The sequence below is a fragment of the Diospyros lotus genome, chromosome 7, assembly GCF_014633365.1.
Source record: "Diospyros lotus cultivar Yz01 chromosome 7, ASM1463336v1, whole genome shotgun sequence".
NCBI classification, from domain to species: domain Eukaryota; kingdom Viridiplantae; phylum Streptophyta; class Magnoliopsida; order Ericales; family Ebenaceae; genus Diospyros; species Diospyros lotus.
Window position 1 is genome coordinate 24,065,784 of NC_068344.1, and position 16,890 is coordinate 24,082,673.

At 36.6% G+C, this 16,890-nt stretch overlaps 1 protein-coding gene across 6 annotated transcripts in view; it reads right to left on the minus strand.

The window, feature by feature from the left end:
- The window catches only part of LOC127806944 (uncharacterized), a 60,132-nt gene that overhangs the window by 38,782 nt on the left and 4,460 nt on the right, over nucleotides 1–16,890 (minus strand). For 5 of the 6 annotated variants that reach the window (XR_008024537.1, XM_052344569.1, XM_052344570.1 and 2 more), the window contains exons 3-6: nucleotides 9,327–9,822; nucleotides 5,378–5,529; nucleotides 1,933–5,301; nucleotides 1,558–1,770 (exon numbers count right to left, since the gene is read on the minus strand). Coding sequence is in view for 4 of the 6 variants with exons in the window: in XM_052344569.1 (XP_052200529.1) it covers nucleotides 1,558–1,770; nucleotides 1,933–5,301; nucleotides 5,378–5,529; nucleotides 9,327–9,822 (4,230 nt within the window). In the remaining 2 variants the exon portion in view is untranslated. Of the gene's footprint in view, nucleotides 1–368; nucleotides 484–1,557; nucleotides 1,771–1,932; nucleotides 5,302–5,377; nucleotides 5,530–9,326; nucleotides 9,823–16,890 lie in introns of all 6 variants that reach the window. The other variant, XR_008024538.1, reaches the window with a different exon arrangement.

Here is a 16,890-nt window from a genome sequence, read left to right on the forward strand (position 1 = left end):
ACCAACACCCAATTGAGGAAATATAAAAACAAATTCAACATCCCATCTATCTCCAAAGCCCATTCCCTATAAAACATAAAGCAATAAGCCCCAAATTTACATGGACATAATCCTTTCCAATATCATGCTCGGCAAACTAAACTTACCAGTCTTCAGGTCATCAATGCATCATTGGCAACTAGATAAAGGACATTGGAACAGTAAAATCACATTCTTGTAACTTTTTTGAGTCCAAGGAGAGGACTTTGCCTGTAATCTCATACATGAAACCCACCAAACTAATAGGCCTAAAATTCTTAAGGTCTAAAGACCCTCCCACCTTGGGGACAAGATCTAAGAATGCAGCATTCAGAATGTGCTCAAACAACCTAGTCTAGATGAGAATGACTTTTCTAAGTCCCTCAGCCCATGTAGAAACTGATCCTCTGCATCCAAACTCTGCTCACATTTTTTCTTTGACCTCCGGGTCAAGTTCTGGTTGGCCTGAATAAAATAATTGAACATAAGTTTAGGGGAAGACTTAAATAGTTAAATTTGTGCTGACTTTGAATCTAACAAGAAACCAAGTCCAAAACTCACAAAATACCAGAATCTACAGGTAGACACCCTCCCCCTTTTTCCTTTCATCAAGGACTCTTACCAGTTAATGGCATAGATATGAAACATTCAGATGGCTACTTGTGAAACAGCTACTTTTTCCCCCCATCAGTCAGTACAACTCAAATCTAGCAAACACAACATGCATGCAAAACATGTACATACATTAAGTTTAATTTTTCTTGCATTTTCAAAATAAAGATTAACTTCCCCAAAATCCAGAATGATAAGACTCCATATACTGTAAACTGACCATGTAATTAACTTTAGCATTGAAGTTGATATGACGATGTTTGTTGTACAGTGGTGTGCATACAGACAGAGAGAAACAGCTTGATCATGGATAGGTATCAGAAGAGTATCAGTTTTCTGTGATCACATGAGCCCATAAAAAGAAAAAGGGAAAAAAAACATAAAGCCAAATTAAAATATTGGGGGGTTGTTTTGGGGAGAGAGAGAGAAAGAGAGAGATGTGGAAATTAATCATTTGTCTGTTGGCTTATATAAAACTTTAAGCTATAAGTTGTAGAGGATTATAAAAGAATAGATAGACATTGGATATGCCAAACTACGTATATACAGCTGAGCCAAATTCACTTTGGATCCTAACTTTTTGTCCAAACTCAAGTCGGCCAAATACACCAAATCTCAGCTTGTTTTTTGGCCTGTCAGGCCTAAATGACTTCCTATATATGTGCATGTATGCATACCTTTACAGAACATTGGGCTCAGTTTTTAACAGTTGTGCGTCAGATGTTTCCTAAGTACTCGAAAAAGTTTGAACCTCCTAAAAGCAAAGTGCTTCTACATGCCTACATCAAACGCTGTTGTCGTCCCATTGCTGGTTTACTTATTGGCATACGCAGAACAGGAAAAAGATAAAAAAACCTAACCTCATGAAAAGTTTTATGTGTTTACATATATTAGACAAACAGTAGTTCCGACAAAAGGCAAAAGTACCTCTAATGCAGCTTTGAATCTTCCAAGAGCCTCATAACCCAATTTCCTTATCTCATCGTCTGCTGAAGATATGCTTACAAATGCAATTGCAAGCAAGCCCAAACTAGCAAACTCCACAGGTTCAACATAACCCATTAAAAGACTGTGAATTGAGAAGTGCAAGATGAAAACAGGATCATAGATTTGTTTTCCCTCAACACTTGCATAACATGTCTGCAAAGAATAAAATCACAAAAGTAACAAGAATTGAAATTAGGCCACATAAATATTAATAATAAGTAACTTTTGTATAATAGCAACAAAAGCCACAACAATTAGATATGACAAAATAATCAAAAACTGAAGCCTGCCCTAAGAATTAGCTTTGACAAATACCTCAACCATATCTTCAGAACTACCATGTTGAATCTCAAACAAGGATGAAGTTCTCTCACTAACAGTTATATCGTAAGGAAAATATAGTACAGTAGCTGCACATATTTTGGGATCAACAAGGAGATTTTCCCTAAATTGATTTCTTCTGCGTTCTTCAACTGCTTCAACATCATTGATCATATCAGATGAGACATTTTGTTCTAGCTCTCGTTCTTTTCTAACTTTTACAGCAGCAATGCCCCACAGGTAATCCATCTCAGAAAGGCTTCCAGTGTCTCTTTCATTAATTGACTCAATCTCAAGCATCAGATTGTATATTTCCAAATCAACTTCACTTAGTGTTGCACCGTAAGAAGATAGAAGCAAGAAAAGCAATTCTCTAGAACTAATACCAATATCTTTTTCAAAATCAAAACCACACCGCCAAGCCTGGTGATGAAAGAGTGTCCTAAGTAACTTAACAACTTCTAACTTTTTGGTGTACAGCTCAGATGTTTTCTGTTGACTACTTTGTCCATTAAGTGCACTTTGATCAGTGGATGGAATAACAAGTAAACTCAGAATACTGGCCATAGGCCTAAAGATCACACCAATCTGAGAAACTTCAGATGATTTGGAAACATAACAAATGGTTGGTACAAATTGAGAATGGGCAAGCACCAGTTGAAGCACTAAAATATAACAGTTCCGATCAGATGATGAACCAAGAACACCTCTAAGCATCTTCAGTGCTTCAGGGTCCTCAAATCTATGAAGAAGACATGATCTTCCCAGTTGTTCAATGAAAGGAAGACAATTCAATTTCACTAGACATTTATGCATTTCTCTTGTCAACTCCAAAATATTCCTTAAAATGAAGGCCTCCAAAAATCTGAATAAGACATAGCTTGAGCCTACCTTTCCAGAGCCACTAGAGTTTAAAGGGAATTTCTTGACAAACAGCTGCCAAGTGTTTGCCAATATGTTCATAAATCGGATTCTTGACAAGTCTACTTTATTTGATCTCTTCCCCGAAAGAATCTCCTTCATATTCCCATCATCCTTTGGCATAGACTGAACCAGATCATCCTTTGGAAATAAAAGCATACTGCAAAAGTATGTCTTTGCAACAACTCTGTTTACAAGATTCAGAGCCTTGTTAGGTGAATAAGCATCAACCTCATTGACATCACAGTCGAGAATATTATCATGTGCATGTGGACAAACAGAATCAAATAACCTCAATCGCTTTTTCAAGTTGACAGCATTTCCATTCAAAGCAAAGTAGTACCTAAGCATAAGAATTGTTTTTCCCAGAAGACTGCCAGAGACAAGACTGAGAATTTCCTCACTAGCTGTTGCCAACAACTCAGTAGATTCTGCATTAAATATGTCCCTTGAAACATAGTTCTTCCAGTCTGAGAAACTCTGCAAGAGGATCCTGCAGTAGAAAGAAGATATATCGATAGCACATTTGTGAAACTGCACCCTGTATTTCATGTCAGTTGAATTTAAGTACATCAAAGCAGTAGGCAAAAGCATCACAAAATTATCTTCTGAAACAGCATTATCAGGTGTTCCTTCAATCACATTGCCATTGTGAAGCAGATACTGTTTTATCATATCTGAAAACAAGTGCCCAAATACTGACAGATGGAAGGGGCTCACTTCAGTGAGACGATATAATATGTTAGCTCTTGTCATGCTAGTTTTATTCATGCAATGAGCAAACACTTTCATTGGAGTGTTTAATATAACCCTCAAAATGTCCATACTTAGAGCAAGGCACTGCCTTTGCACAACTTTCGATTTGTTTGCTAAATTAACAGCTTTCAGCAAACATAGATCTGCACAATCTAACTCAAAATGCAGAGCAATTTTGATAACTTCAAAATAAATATTCTCAAATAGAAGAACATCAAAACTTTTTTCTTCTATTCCCCAAAAATCACTGTATGGTATTCCTTCTGCACATGGCTGCAGAAAATAAGCTGATAGCATATCAAAAGCACAGCCAGCAATCCACAATCCAACTGAGAGAGAATAACGTTTAGTTACCCGAAGGGCAGAATCACTAAGATCAATCCTAGATAACATCCATTGCACTAGTTCAAGCAGCTCAAGAGGAGATATGAACCGAATAAAAGTGTGTAAAATGTATAATGTTCGGTTAAGGGGCTTCAAATTTTCAGATTTCAGGCATTCATCAAACTGATATCTGAATATCAAATTTAGCTTCCTTGCCAGACCTCTGAAAGCCTTAGACAACTTTTCATTCACATATTCAACTTCAACAAGAGACCTCCAACTATAAAAAGTTACCAAGTTTTCAAAAATCACTGTTAAAACATTCAAAACATGACAATCCATTTTGTTAATTCCTTGCCTGGCAAAACCAAGAAAATTTTCCAAACTATTATCAAAAATTCCTTCAGTAACCTCTTCCCGATCATCCAAAGGATCTTCCAAAGACAATGTTACTACAGGATGGCAAAGAATAACTTCAATCACTTCAACAATATTCCGGATAATTACTTGACCAGAATCACGTTGCTCACCTAATAGTCGTACGAACATCCACTCTATGAGACTGCAACATTCACCAGAAAGCTGTTCAAATTTAGCCAATGGTTTCATTCTATAAGACAATTGTATCCGATGAAACCAGAATAGCACAAGGTGGACAGAAGAAATGAAGTTATCAATTTCCAGTTCAGAGAGTTTAGCCCAGAGCAAATCCTGCAATTTTGAACCCTCTAATAAAAATGGTTCATCAGCACTTACAATGGCAGGAAATAGCACATAGAATGATGCCTGCTTCAGAAAGAAACCAAATGCAACCGAGGCACATCCTATCAAGTCACTATCCATGTCAACAAGTATCTCTTCTTTTCTTTCCCCACCATTTATCATAGCAACAGACTTTTCCAGGCCATTAGAAAATATTTCAGGCCAGAACTTGAAAACATCATAAAGAAGACTTGGTTCAATAAAAAGTATAGACAACAGGAGTGAGAGTGGTACTCCAAACAGATCACATGAAATAGATATAACTAATGGGAAATTTTGTAAAATCACAGCAGGATGCGTTGATATAACTGAATGCATAAATGCTTTAGCTACTCTAGCCAATCCACAGTCATTCTCACTCCTCAAAACTCTTTTAGCTTCACTTAATACTTCGATAAAACTACTGTTGGCATGTGCTTTTCTTTCAATCGAAGAAAACATAAAAGTTTGCTGATTTATAATGCTCCGTGTAAAGAGCAACAAATTCTTCAAAGGCCTCCATTCGCACAAATCCTGACTATTATCAACTAAAGAGCAGCGCTCCTGAATCCTCCTGGATATTAATAAATCAACCAGTGAAGACAGCAAACCAGCTTCTACCTAAAAAAGTAGAGATTTTTTAACTGCTTTATCTATGAAGAGTAATATAACAAAGAGCAAAAACACAAAATGTTACCTGTGTCTGCAAAAGAGATTTTACTGAGTTGCAAACATATAATGATATCATTGATTTCTCAGGTAAGGTAAAGGTTCCAGATTCAGAAGTGAGGACTCTTAGACACTTCTCTAAAACACAAATGACGAGAGGGCTGAAATTAGGAGAAACATCTGCCATGAACAAAGCATCCATATTAGCAAAAAATATATATTATATATATATATATATTATATGGATAGTCCATAAAAAAGAATAACCACAAATAAGAGGCACATTATAATTTCTGAGCTTTTTGTTTCATTTCCAGGCAAGCTAAGGAAGTTTAAACTATTAGGTGTTAAGATTGTTAGGTATAGAAATGCTACAATTAAAAATTGTACAAACTTCATTCTAGGGGCATCTCACCTGCATTTATCACATCAGACATGCTTTAGAAAGAAGGCATCTAAGAAGTGTTACATCATTTAGCAAGTTTAACTAGCCAGGTTCATAAGGAATTTTTATATGTATAGCCTTACACTTGATCATTGCTAATGCAAGGACAATAATTTGGGCAGTAAAAGATGTGGCTAGATAAAGATAAACATGATGTAGATCAATAAACAATTAGGTCTGGAACCTGACGTTTAAACACCATAACTAGTTGCAATTGAATAAGGCCAATGTAATTTTACTGCCAAGATGCATGAGGATCAAAACTTGAGACTAAGATGAAAAAACATGTAGGGGAACCACTATCTCTTCCCACACCTCCTAGGGCCTCCACCCCTTGCTTCCTCTATTCCCAATAAACTGGAGAAAATACTACCATCTAACCACCACCATCATTCTATTCATCGTCTATCATCCCTCTCCTTCCTCCCCCTTGCTTCTTTCTCAGTTTATTATTGGAAATTACTTTCCTAGTGGCTAAATTGAAACATACGAGACCTAACGAATCCTCCATTTCATACCAGATCATCATGGAAAAGCAAACTACAACATATCGAGCCTTAATCCCACTAGGTGGAGTCAGCTACATGAATTTTAGCTCACCAATTATTTCTATTTATAACCATATCTTCTTTAAGATCATTAGAATGCATATCATCCTGAAGGAGCTGGTCAGTTGTGGAAAATTATCCCTATTTTCCAGTTTTACAAATTTATATCAACCATTAGGAAACATCTTGAAAGAAATTTTCTGCTATTTTCATCACAAAATATAGGGGAGTTTTCCCTGAATTTCCTAAATAGAAAAATATAATTGGTTGTTCAGTTGTAGAAAACAGGCCCTATTTTCAGGAAAAAATTTCACATATAATTTGGAAAATGTGTTCAAATGAGAAAAAATTTCACATAAAAAACAGAAAACTCTGCTTTCCATTTTTAAAATTTAAATTGACTGTTAGAACACATCTTTAGGATGTTCCAGTGGTCTTCTTCACAAAAATATGAAGTTCTTTTTTCATGTTTTCCAAATAAAAAGAAACATGATCTTCTAGCAGAAGCCAAATCAACATTAGTTGTATTTATACTAAGATCAACATAAATTGTAAAAAAAAAAAAGAATTTAAAATTTAAATAAGATAACATAAAAATATCAACAATATTAACACAGAAAAAGTGGTTAATAGTAAATAAATTTATTATAGAATAATTAAATATTTTAAAATTTACTAATAATCAATAACATTATAAGTTTATAACATCAACAATAACAAAATTCTAGTAATATAAATAGTAAAATATTAATAAGTAGTAAAATTGACAAATAACAAATAGTAAAAATATTAATAGTAACAATATCAGTATTATAAAATTTTTAAAATTATAGAAAAGAATTAAAATTTATAAACAATAATGATATTCGTTATCATTAATATTATATTATTATTATAATATTATGAATAAATTATTAGCAATATCATAAAGTACCGATATATTAATTCTGTAACAATAATATAGTTATTAACATTATAATATTATTAATAAAAAATATTTCCATATATAACAATTGAGCATATGTTTTATATAGCCATTCTTACTATTTTTGTTTTCAAAATAAGAAAATAGTTCTCCATATTTAACAATTGAACATGATTAGTTAAAAAAACAAGAACAATTGAATATGTTGTCCAAATTTTCTATGAAAAAAGGAAAATCAATGATGTAGCAGAAAATTGGAGATAAGAAACTGAAAAATGATTTATGCAACTAAATAGCCCCTAAGAGTTTCCTACCAAATTTTTCATAGTCTTCCCCAACACCTCTTTTGCTTAAAGATTCTTTTGTTCCATCCACTCCTCACAAGAGCATCTATCAACCTCTTCCCATGACCAAACCATCTTAACTGTGTTTAACACATTATCTTTAGTCACTCCAACCTTATGATGTATAATCTTATTTTAAATTCTATCTTTTGTTGTATGGTCACAACCTAAGCAACAATCAAAAGGGTTGGTTCTTAAGCACTTCCTGAGGGTAATGGCACACTTTTGAAGTCCTCAGCTGTTAAGACCAAAGGAAAAGAGTAACCTAAGCTCAAATCTCAATGTTTGCAAATTACTTATACATGTAGGTTTTATAATTCCTACCAAAGGTCTAATCTAAGGGATAACACTCAACAAATGCTTGCCGAGGTCAAAAGCCCGTCCTAAAAAATGGATAGAAAAGGGAAACCCATGAAAATATGGATAATTTACACAATTTGCCATTCATGCAACAATAACAACAATCACAAGCCATAATCCCACTAGATGGGGGCAATTGCCTCTGCATGAAAACACAAAATTTGGATGCTAAAAGATCAGTTGCTTTTCTAGCCAGAAATAATTCATTGCAACTTAACATATTAGCAGTCACAGAGCAAAACAAAGGCCTTAACTTTAATAGATATCTTGACCATTTAAGGGCAAAGTGAAGGCTGAGGTTAAGTGATAGTAGGTAACAATTTAACGGTTTTTATGTAATTAACCCCACAAATTTTAAGTTGTGAGAAGAAACTGCCACTCAATAAATAAGGCAAGTATGCCCAAGAAAATGGTTAGGCCACTCGGGCTGGGGAAAAAAAAATTAAAAATGGAACTGTGGAAGAAGAATAAGCGGTAATTATGACGTTATCAAGAGATACTTCACCCACTAAAATTGAATTTTCCATGAATGGAAGAGTTGAGGGAATCTTGTATTATGATACCATGTTATTGAATTCCAAAACAATAAAAGAGTACAAGCTAGTAATAACAAATAAGCTGTATAATTTATCATATAAAGGGAAAAAAGGATTTGATTAATAAAGAAGAATGGTAAACATTCAAAAATATCAAGCAAGTTTGGTTAATCTTCATGGTTGGAGATTGTCAGAACTGTCTCAAAGTAGTGCAATTACATTCTGTCAAGACCCAAATCTGATTCTGCTTTGACAAATTCTCTTTCCTTCACTATTCTCAAGGAAAAATCAAAAAGCAGAAATCAAACTCGCAGGATCTCCTTTCTAAGGGAAAGAGCACCAGGTGTATAAAGCAATTGGCGTAGGGGTTACTTGAACAAATCCCCATACAAACGTTAACTGTTATACAGATAGGAATCTTGTTCATCCCCAACCAGTCTCGCACAGAGGGCAGGATACCTGAGCAGATGACCTAAAGCATGGACTTTTTAGTGGCCAGGAAAATTATGCATTCAGCCATTGGTTCTAGTTCTACATTATGAATTCCCTATGCTAATTAACTCTAAAATGGATTTTATTTTAAATCATCCCCGTGCCCCATCTAACATATGAAGGAAAGAATCAATGTATCAGGTGATATGAATTTAATAGATGTATAAGATCCAAGCACAATGAAAGAAACAAGGAAACAGAGCCAAAAGGGAAGAAATAAAATGATCCAGTCTTACAACAAGCAAGAATATCATGGCATAACACCCCAATTGGAAGCATATCAGCAGTAACATGAAACAAAGCCTATCAAATGAATGATAGATTTACCTTCAATGCCTTTTAAATGGTATGTATGATATCTTAAAAGATCCCAATATTTGAATAAGTTGTTTCCAGTGGTGGAAACAGCCTCACATAAAAAGGTGACAGTGACTGAAAACAAGTTCTTCAACACTTCAATGCCTTCCTCTCCAACAGAAGACTTGTCTATGCTATAACCAGGTAGAAACAAGAACCAGACACCAATTTCCCTTGGGTTTTTGTCAAATGCACCCGTACTCAACATGGCTGCCTCTGCCAGAATGTGAGCTTGACCCTTTATGTCTTTAAATGGCGAACAAAGCAGCAAGTTAATAAATTGCTGTAGATGCTTGAAAATCAGTCCTGGAGTTCTAAAAGGAAATTTTCCCTTGGAAGACCACCCAATAACTTCTATGAGGAGCGATAATAGAGAATGTTGAAGGATAGTTGGTAATACCAGAGGATTACCAGGAAGAACTTTGAAAAAATCAAATGATCCCTCCAGCGCAGAAGGCATTACTCGCTACAAGAATGAAACAGTAACAACCATGAGCTATTGGGAACAGAAAGCCCCAAGATAATCTTTAACGTGCAATGAGAATTATTGAAATTAGGGTACTCTTGTTGACAGCACATTTGAAAATAATAAATATGTTCATTTTCTGCTGCAGTATTAAGTAATAGCTAGCAGATCATGAAGCACAGCATCTAAAAAACCAGGTCATAGAGCTCAACCTCATGCAACGTAACAAGTAAATATCCTGTCGACCTAAAAACAATAAGTGAAAACTAAAAGCTTGTATATGGATAAAATCTCATATAGTTCTGGCTAGCTGTGCCAATAATTAAAGATATAAAGACTGCATAGGAGTTTCTTATTAACCAAATAAGCATGAAACAAATAATAAAAGCTGAAAAACCTCCAATGGCTCTCGCGGTAAAGGCTTGATGATGAGGAAAATAGTTCAGGCTTACAGTGAAGCTTGAAAAGACAAAGGCAAGTTCAAAACACTCCTAGGGCAGAAGTTCATCTTAGGAGTAGGCTTTACCCTTCAATGAACTGAGTATACTTTCCTTTGTTAAGAAGACTAATTGCACTACCATTAATGTGATTTTGTTATGCTGCAAATATGAATGAAAGAGACAGATCAAGTAAAATGCCTAAACAGATCAAGGAAAGTAATATACTTTCCTTTGTATTTCCACTAAACTTACATTCCATATATTAAAATTTCAATCAACTTAACTTAAAAGTTCTAGATTCTAAAGTATTCCTCTCCTCCATATCTCAAGCTTAGTGTGCGTGCTTTCTTTTATCACATCTACTTAGAAAATGTCATCTCCAAATAACATACACCAAGGTATCTGTGCATAGGTATGTCACAGTAGCAAGTTCATCCATTACCAAAGCATAGAGACAAGCACTTGATGCAATCAAATTTAAATGAAAAAGCCTAAATATATCCTCCACAAATTCTGGCATGTGTTTCTAATCCATGATATACGTCTTTAATAACTTGTATATAAGCAATTTGAACTCCTTCCTTCTCTAAGACCCTCCAAAAGACTTCTCCAGGAACTTTGTCATAAGGCTTTTCTAAATCTATAAACACCATATATAAATCATTTTGTTTATCTCTATATCTTCCCCTTAAGCACCTTGGCGAGTATATAGGTCCCCATTATGGACCTATCAACATGAAACTGAATAGATTTTTAAACACCTTGGTTTCTCTTCTAACCTTTGCTCAATCACTCTCTCCCATAGTTCCATAGAGTGGCTAATTAGCTTGATTCCTCTATAATTTCCACAACTTTGAGCATCTCCTTTATTCTTGTCAATTAAGTGTTAGGACCCCAAGGATAAAATAGTAAATCTAATGGGTATTTTCTGTTTGTTTGTGTTCTCTGTTTCAATTTATGCTGTAACTGTAACTGTAACTGACTTACCGCCAACCTAAAGGAAGTAGCTATATAAACCTACCGGAGATGTACATAGGGATTATCGTGGAATAATAATTGAATTCAAATAATTTCCCTCTCAATTCTCTATTCTCTCTCCATCTCTCCTATTCTCCCTCAGTTCTATTCGTCATCCCTCCCATCCTATTCTTATCTCCCTCCATTTCTAACTCTTAACTCCCTCGATCCCTTCCAATTTCCATTACAAGCCCTAGGAATCTAACAATTTGGTATCAGAACAACGATTTTCGATTGTGATTCAGGAAGTTTTAACAATTGACCAAGGTGATTCCAGAAAAGTTTCAAACAGAGTCACTATAAGTCCAGCGGTATGCAACTGTTGATACCCAGGCGCATCTGAGCAGCGAGTTAGTGCAAATAAGTTCGACAAGCTAGGCAAATTTTCCCACAATACATGCAAAGTCTCGAGCAGCTGCAACAGAACCAATCTCAAAGTTGGAAGTAGTTTCATAAATAACTGTAGCGATCGATTCTCAATTCCGGCAAATTCCGTTGGTTGCATCAAAGTCGATCAACATAGTAGGCAGAATCAGTGGTGGAATTCCGGCGATCGTGATCATTAGCGATTGAGATTGAATTGTCAGAATTTCGAGCCTTGGCCTTCAATCCTTACTCAAACGCAAATAGATATGGCGAATGGAACCAAAATGAAGCAAATGGAGGCGCAATTGCAACAAATGTTCGCGGCGATGTCCAAACTGCAAAAATGAGTGGGAACGATCGATGAGATGATGAACTAGAAATTGGACAACCCAATCTCTCAGATGTGTGAGGAGGTTGGGAACCAAATCTGAGAAAACATAGGGAGTCAGATCCAAGAACAACTGTAGAGCTTCATGCTAATGTTCACATGGCAGAATCAAGTGCGATTGTCTCCTAACTTTCCTCCTAGGGAAAGGATTGATCCAATCCAACTAGGACTTGTACAAGGCCCTAGGGCAGTAGATTCCTTGGATTTTAAAACAAAACCTGTTGCAAGTGGAGAGCTATTCGAGGAACAAGCTCTAGGTAGAAGGCAAGGGATGTAGGCCACTCAGCATTAGTTACATTTTACTATGCCTGAACTAGATCTACCGTTGTTCAAAGGCCAAAATCCATGGTGGTGGATCAGGCGCTGCGAGAAATTGTTCTCCTTATATCAGGTTCCTGAGCAACAGAAGGTCACCCTAGCTTTGGCCAACTTAAACGATGTGGTAGACTCTTAGTTCCAAGGCTAGAACAAGTTGCAAACGCACAGCAATTGGACAGACTTCGGGGAGGAATTTCATGCCAATTTTGGAGATTGGAATCTAGTTGATGTAGTAGAGGAATTCAACAAGCTGAGACAGGAGAAGTTCGAGGAACTAAAGTCCCTAATGATTACTCTTAATTTCGGTTTAAGTGAGGCCTACTTCGTTTCGAGCTTTATCAGCGACTTGAACGAAGAGTTGAGGCCAATGGTCAAAATGTTGCGGCCAAGGTCTGTCAAATAGGCTGCAGAATGTGCAAGATTACAAGAGAAGACCATAAAAGCCATTATGAGGAAATAGAAGATCCAATATGAAATTCCTCCTATGTTCAGTCCACATTTGCAAGGGACTTCTTGGACTACATCCTAGGGACTGCATCAAGGAAGGGTTCACCCTAACCCGAAGTTAGCCAAATCTCCTTCAATGGAACAAAAGAGACAGCTAAGCTTATGCTTCCGATGTGGAGAAAAATATAGTTCAGGCCATCAATGCAGGAAGCAATTATTATCTATGGAAGGTCTATAAGATGAAAAGAAGATGAGGAGCAAGAAGGGATTGTCTAAAGAATCAGGCCAGTTGTTGTACATTCTTGAGGCAAGAACTCTCTCAAGGAGGGGGGAATTGTTAGAACCCCAAGGATAAAATAGTAAATATAGTAGGTATTTTCTGTTTGTTTGTGTTCTTAGTTTCGGTTTATGCTGCAACTATAACCGACTGTCATGTGCCCGCAGTTACAAGGGCAAGGGGCACATAATTGTATGTTGATTAAATAGTAGGGGCCTTACTATAATAACCTAGAAGTAGGCAGTTACACTATTTGAATTTAGCGCCCATTTCTAGCGGAGGATCAATATATAACTCTGATCCCACACCAAGAGAAGGCATCGATCAATGCATACGAAATTCATTTTTCCTGCCTCACTCTTCTCTTCTCTTCTCTCTACGCTTCTCCCATTCTTCCCTCCTCAATTCTCTCAATTCTATTCCCAAAACTCCCTAATTCTCCACAATTCTAGAGGAGAACTACCTTGTCAGACCCGAAGTCTGACAAACTGGTATCATAGCACAATTTAGGGCAGCAATTACGAACACTATCTTCTTCACCATGGTTGATGGAACGAGGATGAAGTAGATAGAATCGCAGCTGCAACAAGTTATTGCAACAGTGGCGGATATGCAAATCCAGATGGGAACACAGGAAATGTCGGTGGATTTAGTGGTGGAAAAGAGGATTAAAGGAGCAATGGACAGGTGGTGCGAGGAGAGTCGCAATCAGCACAATCAATTGCAAGACCAAATGCGCGAGCAAAGCCAACAACTGCAGGATCAAATGCAACAATTCATGGTGATGTTCACCAGCCAGATCCCAGTAAGGCTCTGTCCCAAATTCCCACCTAGAGAGAGATCTGAACCAATCCTCCCCAAGCATGGAATGGCCCACCGATCCAAAGGATCGTTAAAGTTAGAGGTAGAACCACCACTAGTAGGAGAGAATAATGTGGAGAGAAGGCAAGGGGCTCCGGCTGTTCCTAATCAGCCCGGATTCCCAATGCCAAAGATGGAGATTCCATTATTTGATGACCAAAACCCAAGGTGGTGGGTTAGGCGCTGTGAGCATATGTTTAGCATCTATAACATGGCCGAATAGCAAAAGGTCACCTTGGCCGCTATTTACCTTAATGATGTCAAGGATGCCTAGTTTCAAGGGTGGAGTAGGGTGAAGGAGAGTTGTTTGTGGGCATAAACGATTTCTGGCGAGCTAACTGTCACCTTGGCTGTTGTTTGCCTCATTCAACTATTAATTGAAGCAAAGATAAGCGATTGATGGCAAGCTAACTAATACAGAAACGATTGATTCATGAGGTTGATTCTGATCTTAGGCGACAGTCCGAATGAGACAAGCAGTGGAGATGGAAGAAGAAAATTGGATGAAACAATTGGAAACCAGGCTGGACCATCTGCAAATAGGCATAGGATAGATTCTGGTGGAGGCAAGTTGCTATCGAGTAGAAAGTGCCGACCAAGGAAGCATGTGTCGCAACAAGAAAAAGGAATCTAGGAAGAATGCAATACACTCGCTAACCTCAACCACAAGCTGGATGACTTACTAATTCTGATGTCAAAAAAAAAATTCAGATCAGCCTACCAGTGGAACTTCTTTCAAGATCCACTGTAGAATTGATTTCAGTAGAAGCTGTAATCCTACCTAATACCTTCAATCTGCAAAAAACTAATGAATCAGCTGAATTGGACCAGGTAATACTGAATGATAACGAAGGAATGGCAATTGCCGGGAACATCATCGTGACACCAATTGAGGAAATGTTTGTTGAAGATAAGGAAGTAAAAGATGTTCTCAATTTGGGAAAAGATACGATCACATTAACTTTGAATTTTGAAGATTTTAAGTCTGTTTTCCTTGAGGAAATAGGTACTCCTCCAATACCTGATGACAATGCAAAGCTAGTATTTGAGGATCTACAAAATAGAGCCAAAGAGAAGGTGGAAAAAGAAGTCAAAAAGTGTCAATGTCTGGTAAAAGACTATGTTGATCTTATAGGCACCACCAAGGGAATCATTGTAGATGATATTACTGGAGATATCTTGCCAGTTGTCGATGCAAAGAATTTGGTGCTAGTTTTAGCAGAGATAAGTAAAGCAAGTACTTCAAGAGAGCTTGAAATACTTGTTGAACAAAGAGATGTTTCCTCTTTCATCCAAAAGATAAAGCCAAGAAGAAGAAAAGAAAAAAGGCCAAAGAAAAGAGAAAAGAACAAGAAAAGGTGAAGGATGAACCAAATAGTGAAAATAGGAATTTGATGAAGAAACAGTAACACAGTTGCTGTAGTTTCTTGGGAACAAGAAATCTCTCAAGGAGGGGAGATTGTCATGCCCACAAGGGTATAGTAGTAAATGTACTAGTAGTTGTACTATAATGCATTGGTTGTATTGTACCTTAGGCCGTTGATTCATGTTGTACCTTTCAGTTAACTACTAAATGAAATATAGAACAATTTATAAATGGGCTATAGTAGTTAGAGAATGTCATTGTGGAATAATAATTTGAATTTTGTCATCTCTCTACATTTCTCTCTCTCGATCTCTTATGTTCTCCCTCAATTCTCTATGTTCTCTCTCTCTCTCTGTTTTGTTTCTCTCTCCATTTATGCTCTCTCTCCCCCGATTTCTTCTAAATTCCCTTACAAACCCTAGCTCAACCCTAAGTGCATGACACTCTAATACAATGCCAAGAACGGAAAATATCCCTAACATTCCAAAGGAACACCCACTCTAGACCAAATAAACAAAGAAAAAGTACTATAGGCTTCTAGCCAACCTACAACAAGGAGATGATTACCAAAGTCTCCATCCTAATTATACATACATAAACAACAAAATGCCTAGGCAAAAAAAATGTTTCAAGGCACACATATATATAAACAACAACAATAAATCAAGCATAAATCCCACTATGTGGGGTTGGCTATATGAATTCTAGCTCACCAATTAATTCTATCTATGGCCTTGTCTTCTTTAAGGCCATTACAACTCGTATCATACTTCAAACTCTCCCATCAAGTTTTCCTTAGCCTATGTTTGGATTGAGGGGATGGGGAGGGAAGAGGAAACAATTCCCTTGTTTGAAAGATGTTTTGAAAGAAGAGGGGAAGGGAATTGGAGAGGACCCAACCCCCCCCCCCCCTCCTTCCCCCAGCTTTCTCTAAAACATTGTCCCAGGAGAGGATGTGGGTTTCTAAAAATTTATTCTTTTACTTTCTTGTCTTTTATGCTATGTATTGAAATATAAAATATAAAGGCTATATTGGAAATTTAATATTATAACCCTTCCCGTCCCTTTGATTTTTATTCAAACTCCCAAACAAAGGGAAGAGAATTCCCTTCCTTTTCTTCATTAAACATCCAAACAAGAGAAAGTTAACTCCCCCTCCATTCCTTTCCTTCCCTTTCCTCTCCTTTCTTTTATAAACCCCTCCTTACCCTTATCTCCAGATCTCCCAAACATACCCTCGCCTCCACATATCCCAAACATAGACTAATTTTGCTAAAAACTTGTTTCATTTCATCTACTCTCTTCACAAAGAGTTCTATTGGTCTTCTTCTAACATGACCAAACCAACTTAGTCATGTTTCACACATCTTATCTTCAATAGGAATCACATTGACTTTCTTACGAATAAACCCATTTATAATTTTACCTTTTTTTATATAATCGCACATCTATTATAACATTCTCATATCCATTTAAGTTCATATTTTGCACATGTTGATGCTCCACATTCTATGCCATACAACAAAGTTGGTTTTATAGTTGTCTTATAAAAATTTCCCCTTTTGGCTTTAATTTTTGGACTCTCACT